General features: G+C 40.5%; 1 protein-coding gene across 9 annotated transcripts in view; it reads left to right on the top strand.

Moving 5' to 3' along the window:
* The window catches only part of Wnk (Wnk kinase), a 1,618,425-nt gene that overhangs the window by 904,314 nt on the left and 686,941 nt on the right, over nucleotides 1–27,170 (top strand). For all 9 annotated transcript variants that reach the window (XM_067757833.1, XM_067757832.1, XM_067757831.1 and 6 more), the window contains 3 exons: nucleotides 9,407–9,579; nucleotides 9,639–12,030; nucleotides 12,090–12,218. In XM_067757833.1, the coding sequence (XP_067613934.1) occupies nucleotides 9,407–9,579; nucleotides 9,639–12,030; nucleotides 12,090–12,218 (2,694 nt within the window). The remainder of the gene's footprint in view (nucleotides 1–9,406; nucleotides 9,580–9,638; nucleotides 12,031–12,089; nucleotides 12,219–27,170) is intronic.

The raw sequence follows: 27,170 nt of genomic DNA, 5'->3' as shown, positions 1-27,170 counted from the left end.
CCTAGTGAGGGGTTAATTTGCCATAAGTCGAACAAAAATTTACCAATCCTTGTGAAATTTGGTAAGGGCACAGCTTCTATGCCGATAACGGTTTTCTGTGAAAATGGGAGAAATCGGTTGAAGCCACGCCCAGCTTTATACACAGTCGACCGTTTGTCCTTCCGCTCGGCCGTTAACACGATAACTTGAGAAAAAATCGATATATCTTTACTAAACTTAGTTCACGTACTTATCTGAACTCACTTTATCTTGGTATAAAAAATGGCCGAAATCCGACTATGACCACGCCCACTTTTTCCATATAGAAAATTTCGAAAAATGAAAAAAATGCCATAATTCTATACCAAATACGAAAAAAGGGATGAAACATGGTGATTGGATTGGCTTTTTGACGCAAAATATAACTTTAGAAAAAACTTTGTAAAATGGGTGTGACACCTACCATATTAAGTAGAAGAAAATGAAAAAGTTCTGCAGGGCGAAAACAAAAGCCCTTGGAATCATGGCAGGAATACTGTTCGTGGTATTACATATATAAATAAATTAGAGGCACCCGACAGATGATATTCTGGTTCGCCCTGGTCCGCATTTTGGTCGATATCTCGAAAATGCCTTAACATATACGACCAAGGGTCACTCCCTTTTAAAACCCTCATTAATACTTTTAATTTGATACCCATATCGTACAAACACATTATAGAGTCGCCCCTGGTCCACCTTTATGGCGATATCTCGAAAAGGCGTCCACCTATAGAACTAAGGCCCACTCTCTTTTAAAATACTCATTAACACCTTTCATTTTATACCCGTATAGTACAAACACATTCTAGAGTTACCCCTGGTCCACCTTTATGGCGATATCTCGAAAAGGCTTCCGCCTAGAGACCTAAGGCCCACTCCCTTTTAAAATACTCTTTAATACCTTATGTTTGATACACATGTCATACAACTACATTCCAGGGTTACCCTAGATTCATTTTCCTACATGGTGATTGTCCCTTATTTGACAAAGGATGAAGGAAAATCGTTCCAAAAACGTCACCCTTGGTCTACAACTTGGTCGATATTTCCCAAACGTATGTGATATGGAATTAAAAACCACTTATAAGCCATCTAAGAAACCCTACGAAACCAACGCAGCTATAATTATACTCAGATGAGTAGAGCTCAGGGAGTATATTAATTTTGTTCGCATAACGGTATTTGGTAACGGTATAAACTAATCGAGATAAATTTAGACTTCCATATATCAAAATTACAAATACATTCTTGGCATACGGCTTCCTTCATTTCCACCTTATAGGAGTCATATTTGAGTCTTTTATGATTATAGGTTTAGATTTTCTCGAGGCACATATTTAGCACATATTTCGAACTCTTATCGGACTCATAGTTAAGAGCGTTTCGAAAATATTTCAGGGGTGATTAAAAAAAAAAAAGATAAAGAAATGCGTTCAAATTTAACCAAATTTTCGTATTAAAAAAAATATTCAAATAAAACGAATTAAAAGGTGAAGAAAGATAGCAAAGGCAAGTTGCTTCACTTTTCAGTATTACCATTTGAATGTATCCATGAAAAAGGCAATTTTGTCTTCAAAGCTCTCAGCTGAGTATAAAATATTCGATTACACCCGAACTTAGGCTTTCTTACTTGTTTTATTTCAACAGGTTTCACCGGGGATGAAACCATCGCCTCTGGGCAACTTTATTATATTTTCTTTTTTGTTTTCTATCTGTAGAAGGTGACTCATGAACCTAAACCTAAATTTCATTTATATTTTCGGATTCTATCTCCGTGAGACACCTAAAGGAGTGTCTGTGGAGACATCGGTACCTGGTCTTCCACAGGGCGGGACAATGGCATAAATAATGCTTTGCGCTTTCTATCTCTTCTCCTGCAGCTGCAGCAGAAGTTATATGTTTGCAGGCCCATATTAGCAGCATGGGCGCCCTTAAGGCCCATAACCTGTTAGAAGACCCACTAATAGAGAGGCCATTCAGAAGAATGATCAATATCGATCCGTTTCCGTCCAGCTGAGGCCAGGTTTGCCTGGACACCCTAAATGTAGGATCAATGGCCCACCTCGCGATAGCTTGTTCCGTGAACTAAGATCGCAGGCAGTGAAGTGACTGTTTGCAAGCTGGTGCTTTCCCTTGGTAGCTTGTCAGCAGCGCCGTTTCCCGAGATTTTGCTGTGGTCTGGAATCCGTATAAAGCTCAAGAGCTTCTTTGCACTCTAACGCCACTAGTGTATCACTACATTGCAGGCATTTTATGGTAGCTTGTCTATCGAAAAAAATATAAATAGAGTTAGTCACCGGCAGGTCAATTATATAGAGAGCAGCTTCGCAGATAGCTTTAAGGTTAGCGTGGAAAACACTGCAGAGGTCTGGCTTATATACATATTGAGCTTTATGTTGTTCAGCAACGTTGTTGTCCTAGCAAGAGGACGTTATTGTGCGGTCTAGCTTTAAGAATGTATCGGGCATTTACTTCAGGAGCCTAGCCGCGTTACATGTGGCAGAATATTTCCCATAAAGGTCAGTAGGGAGAAGAAGTAGTATGGTTTCAAGAGGTTTGGTTAGAGTGGAGGAGAGGCCATCACAAATAAGGATAGCCACTATCCGCTGCATCTTTGTTGCTTTGCTCTTGTTAGATTCGATATCGAGAACCCTCCACCATACGTTGATTCTATTAAAGAGTATGGGTGGACCCACTGCCGTTTAGATCCAGTGGAAATGTGAGGTTAAAGACCCCACCTTGTTCTACTAGCCGGACTATGGATGTAGAGCGTTAGTGTGGCATTCCTGGCGCGTTCCTCCACATTTGGCCTCCAGTCTAGCTTCTTGTCTAGAATAACGCAGCAATATTTCCTCTCGGTGGAGATTTAGAAGTACTGGTGCATTGCGTCTGCGGGTGAGGCCACATTCCTTAGAGCACGTTTTTGTTAGATTCAGTGTGTTCTGCAAGAGTTCGCTAAGCACTGGAAGATGATTGCAAATAGCCGTCAAAGAATTCCACAAGTGGCTCTTCCATTAGCAGGGAGCTCGTAACCGCTGTTGGAAGAACGTTGTTGAAGGCCCCTTCTATGACTGCTTTCCCGGAGCGACTCGGGATTTTTCCCGACCAAGGACTGTCATTTCAGTGTGACCCCATCTAATTTGTTTTGTCCCTCCCACAAATTGTCATCCTCCCAGCAGCTCCTTGCAGCAGGACTGCTCCATATTCTCTTACTCCGGGAAGGCATCGAATCCAATCCGGGTCCGTCTGCTGACCCCTGTCCTGAGAAATGGTTTTGCTGCATCTGCCGGAAAAGAATCTTTTTAGTTCGGTCATACTCTGTTCAGTGTGTCTCGTGCAAGGGATGGTTGCATCGGACAGGTTGTTCTGGGCTTGATCCCAAAACCCGACGTCCACGTAACTTTTATAAATCTTTTGTGGCTCCTTGCTTTTCACGCCCAATGGCGTCCCATAGTCTAGGTCTAAGCGCCCCCCCCCCCCCCCCCCACTACCTTCCAGCAGCCCCGCTGCTCAGCAAGCCACAACAAGTACCCGCTGCTGCTCGCGCCCCACGGCGCCAACAACTCAAACAGCTGCTACCACTCATAACTACAATCTTCGTAGTAGAGTCGGAAGCAATGCTGAGCAACAGCCCCTGCCCCCGTCTTCTCCCCCCTCTTTTCCGGCAGCAATCGTGTAGGTCAGGGAAACAGACTCTTAGTCCCTACCTCCGTTTGCACCGTTTGCCAGCACAGAACATATATGTTTGCGACATCCGCCCAATGCAGCTCCTGCCTTGGGTGGTGCCACTTCCCTAGATGTTCTGGTCTCCGCGACGGTAACCCCCCGACGGGTTTCATCGCGCCATGTTGCCAGGTCGCAAACCCAAATCATCCGGGTACCCCAATGCTTGTCCAAGGACGCCCAGTCCTAGGGCCACAACAGCAATTGCGTCCTGGCCTTCCCCAACCCAGGCGTAGTCACCCGTCACTTACCCCCAGAGTGGCGACGTCTCCCCTTATGCACTTCAGAATTCTGCAGTTAAACTGTAATGGACTAACTGGGAAGATTACGGAGATAGTCGATTTTATGAAGCGGCACAACATCCGCATTGCTGCGATTCAAGAGACTAAACTCACAGCAAGATCTGCACTGCAGACCTGCTCTGGGTATAACGTCCACAGGAAAGACCGCGAGAGCGGAAATGGAGGCGGTCTCGCGTTTATCATACACCACTCTGTGCAGTATTGTATTTTTGATCCTGGCATCGACCGCAGGGACAATGTCTTAGAACGTCAAGGCCTATCTGTCCGGTCAGGCGATGCAAACCTAGAAATCATCAATCTCTACATCCCTCCTGCCACCTGTTGCCCCAGTGGATACCGCCCTAATATCAGGGCCTTACTCACTGGCAACAATCGCATTATCTTAGGCGATTTCAATGCCCATCATGATCTATGGCATTCAAACTTGCGGGCGGACAGTAGGGGTGAGATGTTGGCGGATCAAATAGAAGAAACGACGTTCTGCACAATAAACGGAGACGCCCCCACACGTATGGTAGGAAGCTGTCACAGCTCGCCAGATATCTCAATCGTGAGCGCAGAACTCGTAAACTGCGTCAACTGGCAGCCGATGGTAACATTGGCATCCGACCACCTGCCCATACTTATTTCGCTTGAGCGTAACGCCGACTTCATCGTCACTGAAAAACGCACTTTCATAAACTTCAAAAAAGGAAAGTGGGAAGAATATAAATCCTTTACAGACAGCCGCCTAGCTGCCCTCCCTATCCCGACTGATGCCCGCCAAGGGGAGCGTGCCGTCATTAAATCCGCCTCGGCACATTTCATTCCCGCTGGGAGAATTCCCAAATCCGGCCCCACTTCCCGGCGGAGGCCGCAAACTTAGCGAGAGAACGTGACCTTATAAGACAGCTTGACCCACGCGACCCCCAAGTAAGGGATATAAACCAACGCATCAGATTGCTTGTAGAAGAACACAAGCGGGCGAAATGGGAGGAGCACCTAAGAGGTTGTAACTTCTCTACCGGTGTGGGTAAACTTTGGTCCACCGTAAAGTCCCTATCGAATCCGACTAAGCACAAAGACAAAGTTTCCATCGCCTTTGGCGACAAAGTTCTGTCGGACGCGAAAAAATGCGCGAGCGCTTTCTGCCGACAATATATAATGCATCCTACGGTCGACAAAGATAGACGGAGAGCCAATAGACGCGCACATAAACACAAATTCAGCGCGTCACCAATCACCATCACCGCTAAAGAGGTTAAGGACGCCATTGGTCGTGCTAAACCATCCAAAGCAGTGGGCCCAGGCGGCATAGCCATGCCGATGCTTAAAAACCTAGGGAAAGAGGGGTTCAAATATTTAGCGCATGTCTTCAATCTGTCTCTTTCCACCTTTGTCATACCTGAGAAATGGAAAATGGCCAAGGTGGTCCCGCTACTAAAGCCTGGGAAACCAGCTAACATAGGTGAGTCGTATCGTCCGATATCTCTCCTATCGCCAGTGGCAAAGACGCTTGAAGCCATTTTGCTCCCTTATTTCCAAGCAAATTTGCAGCTAGCCCCACATCAGCATGGCTTCAGAAAACTTCATAGCACTACCACCGCGCTAAATGCCATTAGCACCTAGATAAATTGCGGTTTAAATCAATACCCCCACCATAGAACAGTACTCGTAGCGCTAGACCTATCAAAAGCTTTTGATACGGTCAACCATGGCTCGTTACTGCAGGACCTGGAAGGGTCTACTCTTCCCCCATGTCTTAAAAGGTGGACCGCAAATTATCTGGGTGGTCGGCAGGCATCGGTGCAACTTAGAAACGAAACATCAAAACCAAGGAGAATTAAACAGGGGGTGCCACATGGTGGTGTCCTATCCCCACTTTTGTTTAATTTCTACATATGTAAGCTGCCTTCACCACCGGAAGGAGTCACAATCGTTTCCTACGCCGATGACTGGACAATAATGGCCACAGGCCCAGGCCCAAAGATCGATGCGCTATGCAATAAAATAAACGGCTACCTCCCTGATCTCTCCAGTTTTTTCGCCTCGCTACACCTGGCATTATCACCGACTAAATCTTCCGCGACCTTATTTACAACATGGACGCCCCAAATATCGACCATTTTGAACATCCACGTCGATGGCACTACGCTACCGACTGTCCGACACCCCAAAATCTTGGGTGTGACGTTTGATTAGGATCTACATTTTGGTGAGCACGCAGCCGCAATTGTTCCGAGAATTCAGAGCCATAACAAAATCCTCAAATCCCTCGCTGGCAGTACTTGGGGAAAAGATAAAGAAACGCTCATGACTACATACAAAGCAATTAGCCAGCCGATTACGTGCTACGCGTCACCCATATGGTCGCCAAGCCTAAAAATCACCCACTGGAAGAAACTACAGGCCTGCCAAAATACTGCTCTCAGAATCGCCACGGGCTGTCTTCTTATGTCCCAGAACACCATCTGCATAATGAGGCGAGAATACTCCTGAGATGCTGACCAAACAGTTCCTGTTGAATACCCAGAAACCTGGGCATCCCAACAGACATCTGATTGATGAACCAGCACCGCCTAGGGGCTTAAGGAGTCATCTCCGTAAGCATTTTGAGGAAATACGGCACCTGAGAACCCAGCCGTATGAAGTGAAAAAACACAAGCAGGTCCTTGGTGAACTCCATAAACAGGCGTCGGACCTTTATGCCGGGAATTGCCCGGTGAATCCAGTACTTAACGAAAATTATCCAAAACTTGCGGAAGAGGAACGCATACTCCCCAGGGAAACGCGTGTCACTCTTGCTCAACTTCGTTCTGGATTCTGTAACAGGTTAAACTCTTACCTATCCAGAATCAACCCCGACATACAAAATGTATGCCCCGCTTGCAATGTGTCCCCACATGACACCAACCATCTCTTCAATTGTAATGTGGAGCCTACGCCTCTAACACCCCTTTCCTTATGGTCCACCCCTGTTGAAACGGCAAGTTTCCTTGGATTCCCGTTAGAGGATATTGATGACAATTTGTGATCGGTCGCGGCTATTAGGTGGGGCGAGCATTGCTACAAAACAACAACAACATGTCGAAAAAAATTCCGAACGTGAAGTCCCTTCTCTATCCTTGAGGTGATAGCGTGTAGAGCTGTCTCTACGGACTTGCCTTTAGAATAAGCATGTTGGCTGTAGGAAATTAATGCTGGATTTCCGGATCGCCTAATGTAGCCAACGGAGCCGGGGGAAAGTGGTCAGACTTACTGGTCTGAGATCCTTTGGGTTGTTGCAGGCCTAACCTCCTTTGGGTATGAAGACTACTTTAGCCTTTGTCTATTCCGAGGAGATTCAGGCCAGGAAGAGGCATGCTTTATACATTTAAGCTAGCAGCGGACTTATAAGCTCGTTCGCTGCTTGCAGTTCATCAAAGAATATTCCATCCAATCCTGGAGATTTGTAGGGTTTAAAGGACTTGATTGCCCAGATAACTCTTTTTTTGTTGCCAATGTGGTCCAAGGGTCGAGACGGCCTTGCGTTAGATTGTGGGTTCGAGGAGTATGGTTGAGATGTGCAGCCTGGAATCACTTTTCCAGTCCCCACCAATTTTTCTAGAACTTCGGTACTAGATGTAGCCCACTCTCCGTCAGCTGTACGAATACAGCTGGGAGGTGTAAGGTTTTTGAAGAGGACCTTTCGTAAGCCTCAGAGACTTCTGCAATGCTATTAACGAAGCTCTTCTACGGATCCCTTTTGGTTCTCTGTATCAACTAAGATTTTAAGGCGTCCCTAAAGGGCGACCAGATCCCTGTCTGTTTCGTCTGATACGAGTTTACTGTTTTTCCGCTGCTCAGAGATTTTGGGGATCCACCATTAAGGTGTTTTTACCCCTTGTCTAAATTTCCGGGCATGCTACTCTGAAAGTAGCTTTACAAGATTTGGTGTCAAAATCCAAAAATCGTCTATCTTTGACGGTGAGTCCAGATCACCGAGAGAAGTAAACGATGTGTCTGAGAGAGGCGCTTCATCAGCTCTTAGCGGTTGGTCCGACCTACCGCGAGTAGCGATTTTTAGGAGGTTAGAGTACAGAAAAGTACAGAACGCTGGTGGTGATTCCTTCTGCCCACAGCTACGCGTAACGGGCCCACTCAGGGATATCTCTTCCTTATGCTGTTGTCTTTTTAATATTGTACGTTTGTGTTTGATTATTAAATTGAGAACTTTTATACGTATGCCTGTCTAAAATTCTATCTATATCTTTGTGTAAATCGTGGTTAAAAGTATACAAATTGTTACATCTAGTGGTATTTTTATAAGAATGTCGGTATTAGCCCAGATTTCGTACAACTTAACAGAAACTCAATGTTCCATTTGAAGAAAATATACGAAAATCAAAGTTTACTTTCTGCGATAATAAAGAGATTACTTTTTTGCTCCTTCCTTCGAAGATCAACTAATTTAAATATGCCTGCTTCAATTAGAAGTAAATTTAAGGAAAAAAATTTTCAAATTTGTCGAATTACAATCGATATGAAGTAACAGTTCTTAATTATTTGTTTGACACATATTTATGTACAAATGTAAGTTAATTTTAATAACAGTTAATGTATGCGATGGGAATTGCCTTTGTTTTTTTTTCGTTCTTCAGAATTACACATACAAGCACGGGAACCCCGTATTTCAATCCAGCATTTTTTTATCTAGCTACTCTAACATCAGGTAAGTCATCGGCTTCGAATTCGGTAACCGACCGCTTAGTTGATCAAAATCGAGTGTTCGGTTCGGCTGATTACGAAAAAAACATTTTCTTATGCCGTAAAGTAAAATTACCTAAAAAAGAAATGAATAAAAGTTGCGATATACGAGCAAAGAGATTTAGGCCGAGTTCCTCGTCTAGTTTGCGTCGTGCTCTTTTTTAATTTTTCGGGAGAGGGCTTTGTTTTATGCTGACTCCAAACGGTATCTGCAAGCAAATGAATTTTTGCTGATAGGCGTTTCTTTGCATAAATACTTTCGGTCGTTTACCAAACCACTGCCGGGCGTATCCGCTTAGGAAAACTGTTTTTAATGGATACAACTCCTTTCTAAAGTTTTGATGCTGGTTTTGCCGGTTTTCCCGAATACCACATAATTAAGGAATGTGAAATCAGGATTGTGAAACTGATTTCCCATTATTTTATTGTAAGACACAACCACTATTCCATGGACTAACTTTTAACATATTTTAGAAAATGAAATGAATACAGTTAAATATATGCTTTTTTGTTGCTTGTTTGATAAGAAAATTCTTAAACGTTCTTATCAAAAAGATTCTTGCTTTGTAGCACAAATTTGCAAAACAAAGTATACCCTGAGGTTATAATTTTTCATTTTTCATCTTTTATATTAGGATAAACAAGTCAAAAAGAGTGAGCGTACGCGATTTCGGGAAGAAGCAGATATGCTTAAAAAATTGCAACATCCAAATATTGTACGCTTTTATACGTATTGGGAAAACTCGGTCTCTCGAAAAAAGAACATTGTTCTAGTCACGGAATTGATGCTTTCAGGAACACTGAAATCGTAAGCAATTTAAATATTTAAATTTAAATTCATAAACTAACACTACAGTTTTAATTTAGGTATCTAAAGCGGTTCAAGAAAATAAACCCAAAAGTCCTAAAGTCATGGTGCAGGCAAATTTTGAAAGGACTGCATTTCCTTCACACTCGTCCGTTACCTATAATTCACCGCGACTTGAAATGCGATAATATTTTTATAACCGGAACGACAGGAAGTGTGAAAATAGGTGACTTGGGCTTAGCAACGTTAAAAAACCGTTCACATGCCAAATCAGTTATTGGAACGCCTGAATTTATGGCTCCTGAAATGTATGAGGAACATTATGACGAGTCTGTCGATGTATATGCTTTTGGTATGTGTATGTTGGAAATGGCTGTATCTGAGTATCCGTACAGCGAATGCAAGGGTCCTGCGCAGATCTATAAAAAAGTAATTTCTGGTATTAAACCTGCTGCACTGACAAAAGTTGAAGATCCTAAAGTTCGTGAGATTATTGAAAAATGTATCGAACTGAAAAAGGAAGACAGGCCTAGCTGTAAGGAATTGCTAAACTCTGAGTTTTTTGAAGAGGATATTGGAATCCGTGTTGAGCCAACAGCTAATGAGGCTTTTTTAAGTAACCCGGAAAATAATATTATAGAATTCAGGCTCCGCTTTCTTGACCCAAAAAAACGATCTTCTAAACATAAAGAAAATGAGGCTATTCAATTCGAGTATGATATAAAAAAAGACGATTGTGAACAAATTTGTCAAGACATGACCAAGGAAAATATTATCACCGAAGATGATTCAAGGGCTGTTGCGCGAATGCTTAAAGTTCAAGTTTTCTCCTTAATAAAAGAAAGAATGCAAAGACAAACTCAAATACACCTACAAAACGAGAAGTCTAGATTGGAGAAGTTAGCACTACAAAAGCAGCTGGAAATGTTACCTACAAATGTCGAAGAGGATGAAGAAGAATATGAAGAGGGCGAATCAGATGAAGAATCTGAAAATTTAAAATGGAACCAGCTTAATTCAAACAGTAACGTCTTGGTTGAGAACATCGCGAATATTACGGCGGAAAAAAGCAGGAGGTCTGATTATGAAAATCCAAGTGATTCCTCCTTCTGTGAAACTTCTGTCTTATCCAACACACAGCAACAAACAGCGGGGCATGTATTAGAACAAAATCCTTTTTTTCAACAAAGTCACTATCAAAAAATTAGTACACAAACTCTACCAACTCAATCCACAATTTCTTCTGGTACTATGCAAGCAGCAGTTCATTTCATTCAGCAGCCTCAAATCGCATCTTTTAAAAATTTAACGACACCGATGGATGATATGCCGACATTGCACACTATACCACCAAACTCCCAACCCAATACAATTTTACCATATATCAATACGAGTCACAGTTTTATTAACCCACAAATACCGATGTCAGTGTCATTGCCTGTTACAGTTTCAGGTTCACCTTCTAGTTCTGTCCCAGTTTCTATTGCATCACCTCCTGTCATAAAACAGTTTGCACAACATCAGACGACACAGCAGTTATTGCAAAAGCAACAACATTTGTCTCAGCAACATCATCAGTTGAGCCAACGGCAAATTACTCAACAGTGCTTCGGGATACAACAACCATTGAACCAGCAAATGTCTTTTTACACGCAGAATTTACAGCAACAAGTAGAACAACATAAACTTGTAAATCTAACTCATCAAGATTCTATCCACGAAAGCCCGCAGTTGATGCAGCAGTCTTGTCTTAAATTAAATGAAATTCAAACGGACCTTCAACATCAGCACCAATTATCACACAATCAACAGGAATTTACCAGTAATCAAGTCGCCCCTCAACAACAGTTTCATCAGCAGCTTGCGCAGGAAAACGATAGTAGTCAGTTAGTTGCACCCCAGCAGGTCAGCTTTCAACAACGGTTATCACAACCACAAGTTTTTAATCCGCATAAAATAGTAGAGCATTCCACTCAACATCCGCATCAACAAACCATTCATCATGTAGGTACACATACGAGCTCACATATGAGAACTCAGAATCCAAATAAACAGCCTTCTGTTGAAGTACTAAAACTTGAAATAAAACCAATCACTACAATGTCTTCTTCGATTATTCAGCCGTGTTCAACCGTTACACAAAATCAAAATACTAAACAAAAGTTAACTGAGCCTACTTTAAGTTTTAGTACAGCTCAAGAAACAAACAATTGCTGCAGTGCAACTGAAATGAAGGCAAGCAATCACACACCTATAGATGAAACGAAAATATCTCATACTCAGAAGACAAGACGCACTATTCGCAGCGTTAATGAACGACTACCAAAATTAAGTGTTACGGGTATTGAGTATGATACTGTAATAAATTGCCATATGGAAAATAAGCCAAAAACCATTACTTTCAAATTCGATATAAATGACGTCAATCCATTTGAAGTTGCCAAAAAGCTGGTAAGGAAGCGCTTTCACATATATATTAATTTTATTTTACTGCCATTGTTTTTCTTCAGATTGCACAAGATCTGTTATCACAAAATCAATCAGCGGTATTTGTGGAGATGATCAATGAAATAATTGAGAAAGTCAAATCAAATCCCCATCAGATACCAAGGGCTTCAAGTCGTACTAATAGCGTAGAGGTATGTTGTTTGATTACACTCTATATTTTTCAAGTTACAGAGTATCAACAGTTATGGTCTACATAACCAAAGGATAATTTAAGCAGTTTTTATTTTCTGTGTAACTGCCATTATATAATATATAAATACATAAATATTGTATATACATTAGGGTGGGGGGAAAAAAAAATATTTTTTTCTTTTGATATAGTGAAAAAATTTATAAAAAGGGGTTTGGCAATCACTGCGATTGTATTTTTGTCATGAAAAGCTTATCAGTCGAAAGTCATCTGTATTGCAGCTGCCATTCACAGTCGGCATAAAACATGCATGCCACGAACCGTATGGCAGACCCGCAAACGATGTTCTACTCTAACTTTGGTCTATCTGCATAACTTTTAGGCAGTTTTTACCTCTTACTCTCCCTTCCCCTCTATCCGCAAACTTTTTATTCACTCTTCCCTTTGCCTTTTTTCTTCTGCGTCTGCTTCTCCCTCTCCGTCTTTTCTCCAACTTCTTTTCCGCGCCATCTGTACCTATCACTCTATCTTCATCTAATTCTATCTCTTTCTCCTTCCCTCTTTTCTTTTCTCTCTAGTTCAGTCGCGGTCGGTCTTTCTATATACCAAATTTCAGGCAAACCGAACCATATAATTCGTTCGAATAGATCGGTCCCCGGTCCAGTTTCTGGAAAGAAACCTCACAGTAACGCTATTCTATCTTTCAAGTTGGATCAAACTGCACATGGTGTGCAAATTGGATTAAAATCGGTTAAATAGTTTAGTTTGTATTAAGATTAAAACAAATCCCCATCAGATACAAATGGCTTCAAATCGTAGTAATAACGTAGAGGTATGTGGTTTGATTACACTCTATACTTATTTAGTTACAGGGCACCAACCGTTATAGTGCAAATAACCAAAGGTAAATTTAAGCAGTTTTTGTTGGTTTCTGTAACTACCATTATATAATATAATATATAAATAAATGCATAAATATTTAATGTTCGGCCTAGATGTTCTCGGAGGTAAATCACGCGTATTTATGTTTTATTTAGTGTGAAAATATTGGTTAAGACATTCAAAAAAATGGCCTGTCACGTTTGGAGGTGTCTTGTCGTGGTTTTAGATTTTCCATACAAAGGTTTGGGGGAGCTTTAAAAATTGTTTTTAAAGTATAGCACAGCGTTTACACATGGCACCCAAACCACTAGCTACACATGTTCTTGTATGAGATTGAATGGCCTAAATAAATGTCTAAATTAATGTATTTCTAAGTTGGCTCATTTCAAAGTTTTTCGAGAATAAAGTTAAATCTCAAATTGCATGCGACGACTTCAACAGTTTTTAATTTTATCAAAGCACGGGCACTGGTTCCTTTAGTTTTCGTTGAGATACACAAATTAAGATTGATACAAAATCTGAAAAGGGCTGATATGAAAAGCATAAGTCCAGACTTGCGGATCGTGTGAATATTTTTCGCAAAATTATGTAAAAAACAATTTGTTATCTATTTTAATTAATATATCTGGAACTAAATTCACGAATGTAACAAATGAATCGACGATTAAATCAAAAAATCATAACCAACCAAGATTTTAGGTGATAGTTGCTGATTAACCAAAAGTAACAACACAAAAGCCTTGTGCAAAGGGTTACACATAGAACCAGAATGAGAAAATGAAATAGAAATAACTAAAACCAGAAAAAGGGAAAACCTAAGTTAAACGCTGTAAGCCTTATGGTAGGCGTACGTTGTTAGAAAATTGACAACTCAAGTTCAAATGTCACTCGGGGAGAATATAATTTCTAATTTAAAAATACAAACATAGATACCTGAAATGAATAGCTATAATATCAGCCAGTATGTTTAATTTCTTTCTTTTCTCATCATAATAAAAATAAAATAATTTCTTAAGAAAAATTTATGTGAAAACGTCTCAAACTCATTCAATATACGAATGTAATAAATGAATAGATGATTAAATCAAAGATCATAACACATAAAGCTTTGTGCACACCGTACCTATATATATTATATATACCCACTAGTAGACCCGGCAGACGTTGTCCTGCCCTAAATTTTGCCTATCTGCATACATTTTAATAAGCTTTTTCCATCTAACTCTGCCCTCCCCCACCCCTCCTCGCTTTTTCCTGATCCTTTTATTCACCCCTCCCTCCGTATTTTTCGCATCATCTATCTCCATATTCATCTCATTCTATTTCTTTCTCAGTCTCCTCCTCTCTTTTCTCTTCTCTCACGTTCTTCTCATTTTTCTTCATCTCTTATTGCCTGTCCCACAGGGTGGTATGTATTTTGTTCCAGTCCCAGTCCCACTCCGAGTCTCCGTCCCAGTCCTAGTCCTAATCACAGTCCTAGTCCATCTCTGGTCTACTTCCCGGAAAAAAGGATCGTAAATACTAACATAGGCAAATTTATATACCAAATTTCAGGCAAATCAAATAGGACTTATGTAAATAGGTATGTGGGTATTATGAATTTATGTATCTATTTCGGCTTCGCATGCATATTTATATGTTTTGCGACTAAATCAGGTTGATGCGACTAAATCGAATATCACAATCAAAATTACTTTAGAGCTCTCAGCAAGAGATTTCATTTCATATCCATATTACCCACACATTCTAGGGGTATCCGGGTCCACGTTCTGGCCTATATCTTCTGACCCTAGTCACCAAGCGGTATAATATATTAGATACTCTGTACTAAAGCACTCATCAACAGCTTTCATTTGATTCATTCTATATATATATATATATATATATATATAAATAAGTGTACATTTTTGGTGTTGCTTTATAACTTGAGACCGGCTCCACCAAATTCAAATTTCTACGGTACATTTGGGCTATCATGTAGATGGTTTCTGTAAAGTTTGATTGAATTTGGTCTAGCGGTTCATGAGATATATCACACCAAGCTACGACTACGTTTCATACCAATAGATTGTGCTTATTTGCATATTTGCGTTATTTCATGAAATGGAATAGGTGGTGCTTATTTCCACTTTGCTATATTCAATGGAATTGACGTTTCTGGAATTATAATTTGACGTTCGCCATTTCTCAAGTGAAAACCAAAAGAAAAAAAGAAGTCATTTGTTTTATTTTGTTTTTTTCATAAAAACTGTGAAAAAAAAAATAAATGAACTGGATTTAAGTAAATTCGGTATATGCTGTGCTTCAATTTGGTGAGTAATGTCCCAAAAAATTTATTAAGTGTGATTTTGTTGTGTCAAAGAAACAATATTGTAAATTACACAAAATAAGTAAATTTAGTTATAGTTAAGACCACAGTAATCAATTGTTTTTTCTAAATTTGCGAAACGGAAATTGTGACGCTTATCTGTTAAAATAAGCTTATATGCTGATAAAGAACGCTCAACATCACAAGATGTAACCGGATCATATTTAAATTTGCTCCAAAATTGGACGGGAATTTGAATATCGGTTTCCAATATATTGTTGCCACCCGAAAGTATTTCTGCTCTGGGTTCCGTTTTGGAACAGCATTAATTTTGGCCGACACTATTTGCCCACGGGCCAGGCATTGCGTGAAGTCCTTGAAAAGTTGTTTTTTATAATAGCCATTGAATCTGTCGGAGGGACTCTCCGATACTCTTAACTTGTTTGGTAAACTTCCAAAATTTATTTTTAATATAAACTAAATCACCAGTCATCGTTTCACTTTGCGGTGAAACAATAAAAGTACATTCCTCTGCGTTTAACCCCATGGCAACCTAAATATTAACATTTGAAATAGAATCAAGTATATATTAGCATTTTATATAATGTAATTTAATTTTTTACACGTTTGGTAAAAGTTTGTGTAGTTTTGAATCAATTTATTTGTTGGCAATATTACAAAATTATAATACCGTGTAAGCTTTACACAGCTAGGTATACAATTTTAAAGTTTAGTTCTTTAGAACAAACCTCCTTCATTTTTTCCAAGTTGTTGGCATGAAAAAAGGCTACTTCCAACCTGAACTCCATCGCGTTCATACTGGTTGTGGTGGTAGTGGAGTATTGGGAAGTATTCCCCTATACTTTTCAATACGAAGCGTTGCTTTTATAAATATTTCTTTAACCATAGAAATCAATTTGTTCACATTTGGAAAATTTTTCCGAATTTCCTAGGTAACACGATTTATACCATGTGCAAGGCACGTTAAATGGATAAGATTTGGGTAAAAACTTCAACATTTCACCAGCATTTAACATGTATGAGGCGGCGTCTTCTCGTCATTGTTACGGTGTAACCATAAAATCCTTAAGGCATTGTTGACGAATATAGCGATGGTGTGCGCATTGGTTTTTGGTAACTGCTTGCAGGCCAACAAGTGGGAAGTTTGTGTTTCTTCTCATAACTCTCCAACTATGCAATATAGCGTCCACCTGTATCCGTTGTTTCATCAACTGAAATCCGAACGCCATTATCACCGATGTAAGCTCTAATTTTTTGTAGAAAAAAAATTTTTTAGAGCATTAAGAAGTACTGAATTGCAAATCTAATATATAAAATTCTTGTGTCACGGTGTTAGAAGCATAACTCCTCCGAAACAGCTAAACTGATTCTCATAAAATTTTGTGAGCATATTGGGTAGGTCTGAGAATCGGCCAATATCTACCTTTTTTCGCTAGGTGGCTAGGGTCTTGAAATCAAAACGTGGACCTGGGTAATCCTGGGATGTGTTGGTACAATATGGTATAATAGAAGCTGTTTATGAGGGGACGTGTTTGTACATTATGGGTATCAAATAGAAGCTTTTATGTGCGGATGTGTTTGTACAATATGGGTATCAAATAGAAGGTGGTTATGAGTCCTTTATATGGGGTATTTACCCCTAGTACCCCTGGGTGACTAGGGTCTCGAGATATAGGCCAAAACGTGGACCCGGGTACCTCTAGGGTGTGTTTATACAATATGGATAACAAATGAAAGCTGTTGATAAGTGCTTTAGTAGAGGGTTATTTTCATACCCCTTGGTGAGTAGGGTCTCGAGATTTAGGTCAAAACGTGGGCCCGTGTACCCCTAGAATGTGTTTATACAATATGGATATCAAATGAAAGCTGTTGATGAGTACTTTAGAACAGGGAACTTTTCACACCTATTGGTGACTAGGCTCTCGAGATATATGCCAAAACGTGGATTAAGGTAACACTAGGATGTGTTTTTACATTATGGATATCAAATTGAAGCTGTTGATGTGTGCTTTAGTACAGAGTATTTTTTATACCGCCATGTGACTAGGGTCTTGAGATATAGGCCAAAGCGTGCACCCGCGTACCACTAAAACATGTTTATACAATAATAGCTGACCCGAAAAATAACTGACAAATAACTTAAAATAATTAAAATCAGCGAAAGTTAGTTTTTACGAATTGAAAAATGCTGAAAGTGCGAACGAGACTATCCCGGAAAACACTGCACAATACGTTAACGGCTGCTTCATATCGTGTAGAATAACGGGTGCGGGCTTATTTGTTTTACAATAGATGCGCGTTTGATTACTATGCAAATATATATTATCCTAATTCAAAAGACCTTCAAATAGGAAGAATGATCCGCCAAAGTCCCTAATTCTTGGTAATCATCCATTACCAAAGCATTTTCTAAATAATGCAAGAAAGTACAATAGCTTATTTCAAATGACGGATTTTGGTACACATGATATAAGAGAAGTCAGGCAGGTATACCACCTCACTGGATCATTATTGCCAGAACTGGATGTACTCTCTAAAAACTTACAAATTTATTTTATTTCTGAAGCTGACCAAACATCTATTCTCTCAAACATGAATCCTTCGTTAATGTGGAAGTTATTGAAATGCTTCAAAATTTATTGCGCATGTATAATTCATTGATTTCAGGCTTTAAGTGCAATATAGAACGTATGTCCACGCCCGAGCCTGCGAATGATTTTCGGTTAGTTATACACGCTTACAAATTACCGGCTAATGATCACAGAGGACGATATAATACACCTTTAGTAAATGAAGTAGCCGGCCTTTTGATAGACGAAGACTAGGGGCCTAAAGATATTGTATTGCACTGTCGCACAGGGCAACTCCAACGAGTCTATGATCCTCTGCAATATCCGACCATGTTTTAGGAGGAGAAGACGGATACTGTTTGAACATGCCAAATTGTGATCCAACAAAATATATATCTTGCATGCAGTTCTATGCTCACCGGTTCATGATCAGAGATAACTGTTTAAATCACCTTCATTATTTTAAAAATTTATTGAATCAATAGTCCGTGGCAAAGATGGTCTCCGAAAGAGTGAATTTCTTACGCAGAAAACAGCAAAAGCTACGTGCTGAAGAATATATACACTTACGTGATGCTATCAATGACGATTCTAATATTAATGTTTCCACTATAGGCCAAAAAGTTATTATTTGAGCGACTGCCGTAGTCGCCAACAGCCAACCCTTCTATTTAATAGAAATTAGTCTTAGAAAATTTGAATATTGAATTTTGAATTTATTTACCTATGTACCTTTTACGTATAAGTACGCATCCTGAAGTATTTGCACGTACAAATACATAATATCAAATATTACGTACATATTCTTTATTAAATTTAAGTATTTGAAATGTTTGTATTATACGCTAACACGCAAGCGTATTTCACCTCTCTGGCAACCCCAACAATGGGTTGACAGATGTGATTATGTACACACATACATATATTTATTATTGTTTTTGACATTTGCTTTTTATATTTTATTACATTCGAAATCTTTTACCTACTCGGTGTGACACAAAAATTGTAAATCTCAGTGAAAAGAATATATATTTATATATTATATTAAAAGGAGTAGTAGTTCCTTAAAGTTTAAATCGCGGTTTCTCTTTAAAGTTATAAAGTGCCTTTAATTTGAGTCGAGAAATATTCCCCACTCCCCTTTGTGTGCCGCAAAGTATCCTAGTCTTTAGGAACGCATTCGGTCACCGCCACCATCTACAACCACATTATCGCGAACACCAACCACCATCATCACCGCCGCAGCTGTGTCCGCAGCAACCACATCAAGGAAAAGGAAGGTAAATTATAGATTGTGCCCCCCTAAACAGTGGTCCTTCGTCGCCAACAAGAAGCAAGCGACCAAAAATTTACAAAGACACGGAAAGTTATAATTTGGAAACCGTGAGTAGTAATGCTAGTTTAATACACCCCCTTAATACACCCCTAAACTCGGGAAAGTATATATAAACGAGAAAATTAAAGAAAAATTTCATTCCCGAGGATTATTATTTCCGACAAAACTAGCACATACCACTTCGTATATATACATATATATATATATATATATATATATATATATATATATATATATACAGCAATAACCCCATATGGCAAACCTCAGTACGGTATATGTGCAAAACATAATAAGAAAAACTAAGCTAGATACAGTGGACACGTATATCGATTTTACCCCTCAAATAATTTTTTTTTCGGCATTACATTTGTATGTCGCTCTAAAATTATTTAATCCCTCTTAGATCGATACAGTGTCTTTTATTGCTGTTTATCATAGCAAAACCTCTAAAGTTTTCTTATTTATCCCTATTTAAGTTAATGCAAAACGCAAAAAATATTTTTAAATCTCCTTACTTGCGTATACATACATACGGATATACAAAGGAAAGAAAACGACATAAGCGGTGAAATAAAATCTCGTGCACAGTGGTATAAGAGTGGTGCAGTGCGTGTAATAGCACTTTTCTCGCATTAAATTTGCACGCTATAAATTCTCAATCCCCATTAAGAATTTCGATAAGCTACTAATTTCTCTCTCCTCAAAGCCTCTACAGTCCAACAAATCGAAGCTAAATAAGACTCCTCTAAGTCACACCGAAAACACAAAAAAAAGACACATTTTTTAGATAATCTCATACGAATTAATTTCCCGTATCAAAATTATAATAATTTACCCCCGAGATACTTTTTAATACGTATATATATACATATATCTCACATAATTTTTCCCACGTATATTTAAACCACCCTCATATACACATTAAATATAGTGCAAACGCAGCACAGTGGTCAAATTTTCTCAGTCTCACCCTCAAATAAATTTAACTTAAAAACTTTTTTGGTTTTGAAAATTATTCTCTTGCTATTTAACGTGAATATTTAAACGTAACTCCCTCACATAGTTAAAAGCAAATACTCTATTCAAAAAAAAAAAGTTTTTTCTCCCTGAAGTTAAATTTTTGTTAATTCCCATTTGTAAGCGTCATAAAACAAAGCTCAAAAATGAGTGACGATGAAACCAAAAAAAGTGGCTCCAAAACTCGAGGAGTTAAAAGATTTAAAATCTCGTCTGCCCCCAAAAAATTTACATCCGAAACGAACAATTTTATGGAATATTGTGCTTGGTTTAGGCCGACGTCGCTCCAAGACAACACTGACTCCTCACTTAACATAAAAAACTCAAACATAGAAAAATTCTGGAATAGAGTCCAACACGCTTTCGATAAAATTGTCGAAACCCCAGATCAGGACCTGCCCGAAGATTTTCCAACATCTGCTAATAGCAAATAGAGGTCCTGTCTCATAGCGTATGAAGACACAAAAGCCCAGATCGAAGAGCAGCTTCAGTTGCTTAAACAAGCAAATGCCCCGCGCCCCCTACCGTCACACCAGATCCACCCGATAACTCCGGTATTTCGCTAAAAATTTCTCCCTGCGATACCGAAATATTTTATGGTGTTTATGAAAAATGGCCCTCATTTCGTGACATGTTCACAGCCGTTTACATTAACCATCCCAAACTCTCCCAAGCGCAAAAATTGTATCACCTCAGATACAAAACCCAAGGAAAGGCAGCGCAAATAGTCAACCAATTTCCCTTGACTGATGACAACTTTGCCTTAGCGTGGGAAGCCCTAAATATCTCGATAAGAGAACAGACGAGTTCTCGTAGATAACCAAATACGGGCCCTGATGAACTTAAAAACGATCACTACCGAAAACAGTGAGGATATACCAAAGTTGCAATCGTCGGTAAATAATTACCTTCAAATTCTCGCAACGCAACAAGTCTCCACAGATAACTGGGACCCCATACTTGTTTATCTCGTGACCTCTAAACTCCTATAAAATACAGTCACGTTATGGGAGCAGTCTCTGACCTCAAGAAGAGAACTTCCTAACTGGTCCCAAATGGCCCAGTTCCTCACAACTCGATATGAAGTCGTAGAGCGAGTCGATCAATGGCGACCAAATAAATTTAAAGCCATCCCCCAAACTAGGCCATCATTCAAACCCCAGCAGTCGCATCCCTTTCAAAATAGATCGACCTCCCACACCCAGTCTCATGTGACAGAGCAGCGGACAATGTACAAGTGCGCTATGTGTAAAACCTCATCTCACCCCTTATAAGTTGCTTCAAATTTAAGACCTCTGATCGCAGAAGGTTCGTGAGAGGAAACAATATGTGTTTCAATTGCCTCTCTCAGTCACACATATTGAAAGACTGTTCCAGTACTCAAACTTGCAATCAATGTCAAGATCGGCACAACTCAGTTCTTCACGAAGACACAACTCAAGGGCCGAAAATACAACCCTCACGATTGCAAAGGACAGCCTCACAAGCCACAACCGCGAACTCCACAACCTCCTCCGGTAATACTCCCGATAAAGCGAATCCTCTGGATGAAAGCCCTTCATGCTCGCAGAAAAGCCAAGTCCAATCGTTTTATTCCGAAAACGATTGTGAAATAATTTCACCCACGGCTATCGTACCCGTAGAGCATAAAGGAGAAATTTTCAAACTCAGAGCTCTTGTAGATCAGGGATCTGAACGAACCTTTATCTATACCAGAGCCCAAGATAGACTCAAACTCTCATTCAAACCCTCTAGATTTTAAATATCAGGGATGGGCGGCAAGGTAGTTCAGACCTCAAACAAATTGTGCTCTCTGACTTTGGTATCCCCCGATTTTAAAACCAGGATAAGTGCAGAGGCAATAGTATTACCCCGGCTAACAAATATGCTCCCCTCGCTTAAGCTCACTAGCAAGCTTCAAGCAAAATGGGCACACCTCAACCTCGCAGACTCGAACTGTCACTCCCCCTCGCAAATAGATCTCGTCCTAGGCAGTGAAGTAATACCTCAAATTATCCAAAAATTGCGTTGAGAAACTTTCCCCCCATCTTCTAGCGCAGAAAACCATTTTTGGATGGATTCTGACCGGTAGAGCCCCTGTGATGGTCAACTCTTTCTACATGCAAGTGTCAGAAGTGACGAACGGAGATCTTAACTCTCTATTGCGAAAATTCTGGGAATTGGAGGAAGTTCCCACCAAACCCCAAATAACCCCAGAAGACGAGTTTTGCGAGAATTTCTACGCAGCCACAACCTCACGCGATGATAACGGTCGTTACATCGTAAGACTGCCGTTTAAACCCAGCTTCCCAGAGTCAATCTCATTATCCCACTCTGGGTCTTCAGCTCTAAGCCAGTTTCTTGGAATGGAGAGAAGCTCCCAGAAGAAAGGGGATTTAAAGACTCAATATGATAGTGTCCTAGAAGAATACCTCACCCTCGATCATATGAAGGAAACCGGCTCCTATAAAAAATTTGACGCAGGAAAATGCCTCTCATTTTATCTTCCCCATCACGCAGTTATTAAGCCCTAGAAAAAGACATCAAAGGTGCGGGCCGCGTTTAACGCCTCAAAGAAGTCGTCATCAGGACATGCGCTTCTGATTCTCAAGTGGCGGACATACCAGTTTGTTTTCAACGGAGACGTAGAAAAAATGTATCGTCAAATTATAATGCAGGAAGACGACAGAGACTATCAGAGTATCGTCTTTCGCTCATCTCCGAGCGACCCCATAAAAGACTATCGTCTGAAAACAGTCATATTTGGTGTGAACTGTACCCCCTACCTCGCCATACGTACTCTTCACCAACTGGCCAAAGATGTAGAAGAAACTTTCCCCAAAGCCGTCCCTGTGTTGACCAAAGAAACATATGTAGATGACATTCTCTCTGGCAGCCATGAAATTCTCTCTGCTGAAACATCTCTCTCCCAAGTCATCCAAGTGTAGCGTCAGCAGGATTTCCATTACGGAAAATAACGGCCAATCACCCCAGTATTATAAAAAATATTAAAGAAGAGGACTTGCTGGACACCAATCTTTTGGAATTCGAGAAAGCAAGCAACACCAAAACTCTCGGCATACAGTGGAACGCCCTGACCGACACGTTTTCGTATACAGTGGACTCAAACCCCGCCACTATTTATCTGCGAACAACCCATGGTGCCACCACGTCGTCACACCTTCTGGTCGCTAAGGGCAACGTTGCCCCTCTTCGCACTACCAGTCTTCCTAGACTAGAACTATGTGCAGCTCTACTCCTTGCCCGACTAATCGCCGTCGTACAATCCCATCTCGAGCTCTCTCTTAAAAATCTGTACATGTGGTCTGACTCGGAAATTGTGTTAGCCTCCACACGCTTGGAAAACTTTCGTATCCAATCGAACAGCTGAAATTCTGGATCTCGTCGCAAGCGCCTCCTGGAAGCATGTAGGCAGTCGCGACAATCCAGCAGATATGGGCACAAGAGGATGCAAACCCATGGACTTGGCAAATTCTTCGCTGTGGTGGAATAGCCCTGCGTGGCTGACCCAGCCCCCCGAAGCCTGGCCGAAACCATCTACCCGCAGCATCAACCCGCCTGAAATGCGCCGAGTCGAAGCGCTTTACTCAGCTGAAGATTACCCCGATGTATTGGATCGATTTTCCTCTTTACTTCGCGCTCTCAGGGTCATGGCATATGCCTTTAGGTTCATTAATAATCTCAAGGACCGAATTAGAGTCACTAAACCCGCTTACACTCCCTCTCTGTCTCATGAAGATCTCCGCAAAACGAAAAATAAACTTGTCACGTTAACGCAACCCCGATATTTTCCTCGAAAGAGCATGCTTGGAAAATGCAAAACCCATTGATAAAAGAAGCTCTCTACTAACCCTCAACTCATACCTCGATGAAAACGGGCTCCTCAGGGTTCATGGTAGATTAGTTCATTCGACGTTGACTTACAATGAAAAATATCCCGTTATAATCCCAGCAAAATCTAGATTCGCTGTCCTCTATATACAGTACCTCCACGAACTTCTCCTCCACGCCGAAATACGTCTCATGCAGCAATGCCTCAGACAGGATCTCTATATTCCACGACTCAAACCCCTCATAAAGAGATGCATACATCAGTGCAAAACTTGTACCCTCCACAAGCAGCAAATGCGATCGCAAATCATGGCGGCCTTGCCCCCGGAACGATGCACATACGCTACGCCTTTTACCACTACCGGTGTCGACTTTGCTGGGCCTTTTCAAATAAAAGCCTCCTTGCTAAGGTCTCACACCTTACTGAAAGGCTACGTGGCCGTTTTTGTCTGTTTCGTGACAAAAGCTGTCCACCTTGAGCTGTGCTGGGACCTAACAACCAATGCCTTTCTCGCAGCATTTGCTCGCTTCGTCGGACATCCTGCCGCAATGATGAGTGACAACGGCAAAACGTTTATTGGAGCTAAAAGAGCGACCGAAAAGGAGTTCGTTGACTTCATGAAAACTGCCTATCAAGAAGTAATCGCAAAATACTCTCCCCAGGGCATCAATTGGAAATTCATTCCGCCCGGAGCTCCCCACATGGGCGGCTTGTGGGAGTCTGCAGTGAAGAGTTTCAAACTGCACTTCAAGAGGACTGCAGGAGCCCACAAGTTCACCTTTGAAGAATTTACCACCCTCTTGGTAAGAATAAAACCCGTGTTGAACTCTCGTCCTATCTCACCTTTATCCCAAGATCCCACCGAGTTTACCGCGCTGACCCCCGGCCACTTTCTTAGAGGAGGTCCCCTCCTCGCTATCCCTGAAGTGGATCACGCGGATTTATCTCTTATAAACCGATGGGACAGGGTCGGTTGTGTCGGGTGTGTCGGTGAGTGTGTCTGCATTCACGACGACTCAATTCCCCCGACTGAATGTCACCTTGGACGTATTGAAAAAATACATCCAGGTCCTGACGGCCATATACGTGTTGTTGACGTTCGTACTCAAACCGGCACCCTCACACGACCACTTGTTAAGCTCTGTTTCCTCCCTCAGACTGAAAGCCCACCATCTCGGGCAAACCCGGAGAATTCGTAGCTATTCTCAAACCACCTCTGTCCACTCTTACCACATCACCGTCACTAATATGTCGTATTTCGCAACATAATGCCAGCTGAAATCCCCTGTATCAGTATTTCTGTCCACTAAAATACTTTTACAACTGTAATTACAAATCCATGTGTTTTTCACGTGGGAACATACAGCCAGCTTCCTACACAATTAATGGCCAAGCTCTGGAAAGCGTTGATGTTTTTGTCGACTTGGGAGTTACAATGAATTGCAAACTTATTTTCAACCCTCATATTAATGCCACAGTCAATAAAGCGAGAGGAGTTTTAGCATTTGTGAAAAGATGGGCAAAGGAGTTTAGTGATCCTTACGTTACAAAAACCCTTTTAACATCATTGGTGGGGCCGATATTAGAATATGGATCGATAATTTGGAATCCGCGTTATCAAGTTCATGTGGATAGACTAGAATCAATTCAAAAACAGTTTTTACTTTTCGCCTTGAGAAATCTTCAATGGGACTCTCCGTATAATCTTCCTCCTTACACTAATCGATTAAAACTAATAAATCTTCCTACCCTTGCAAGTCGTAGAGTAATGCTAGGTGTACTATTTATGGCTAGACTTTTAAATGGATCGATTTCAGGCCCATTTCTTTTGAACGAAGTAAACTTGAATGTTCCATGCCGAGTTTCAAGGCATTATAAACCTATAATTCTTAAACAATGCAGAGCAATTTCCAACTACACGAACCTTTTCTATGTTTGTGTGAAGATTATAACTCTCACTCGAGAATAATTGATGTTTCGGACTCGCTCTTTGCCATACAAAAGACGGTTCTATCTTCTCTTAATAATTAAAAAATTATATTTATACTTTTAGTCTATTGTATTTTGTGAATCTGTATTTCTCAGCTGATGAGTTTCTCTGTAGCTGAGCGGTTTTAGATCTCGGCGCTTAAGAAGCCACTGCCTCTCAAAGACTCGGTAACAAAAAAATTATTAACACATAAATAAGAATTAGGATACCAAAAAAACAAAAAACAAAAAGTATGTATGAATAAAAAAAAAAAAACAAAAACAGGATTAGCCTGGTTTCATCGGGTCACTTGAGGGCAGTGCGCTGCCACAACGTCCGAGATTAAACAACAAAAAAAAAAAAAAAAAACAAAACAAATTGTGTCTACGAACAAACTAGAGAGCGCGGCTTAACGGAACTATAAGTACATTTCCACAGGATTTATTAGATATTGGAGATGGTACAATTTTCACTGAGAACGGCTACTTTATAGTAGATTCAAAGCTTGGGAATGTGGTACATAACGTGAGCGAATTAATATCAGAAGTTTACACAAAGATTGAAGAGCTATCCAGCAAGCCATATACTTGCCTATGCGAATGGGCTATAATTTCACCAAGGAATAAGACTGTAGACTCGACTTGTTGGTTTGAGTAGGGGAGAGACCCACGTGGTATCACAACGGGACCTTTATGGGCCTAAGTGCACTGGTGCTCGCACCGGTGGCCACTCTAACCTAAACTAACCTAAGACTGTAGACGAAATAAATAACATAATTCTAGATAGAGTTCCTGGCGAAGTTAAAGAGTATATATCAAATGACACTGTTCCTAATAATGAAGATGCCGTATACTATCCAATTGAATTTTTAAATTCGGTTAAACCCCGCTGGCATAAATCCGCATTTATATTCATTCATTCATTCATATTTAGTCTGATTGATTGTAAAATTTGTAGACTAACAAATAAATAAATAAATAAATACCGTCCCATAATT

Source organism: Eurosta solidaginis, chromosome X (genome assembly GCF_040869045.1).
Source record: "Eurosta solidaginis isolate ZX-2024a chromosome X, ASM4086904v1, whole genome shotgun sequence".
In the NCBI taxonomy this organism is placed as follows: Eukaryota; Metazoa; Arthropoda; class Insecta; order Diptera; family Tephritidae; genus Eurosta; species Eurosta solidaginis.
Note: the sequence above shows the minus strand (reverse complement) of the source record. Positions and strands in the feature narration are given on the sequence as shown.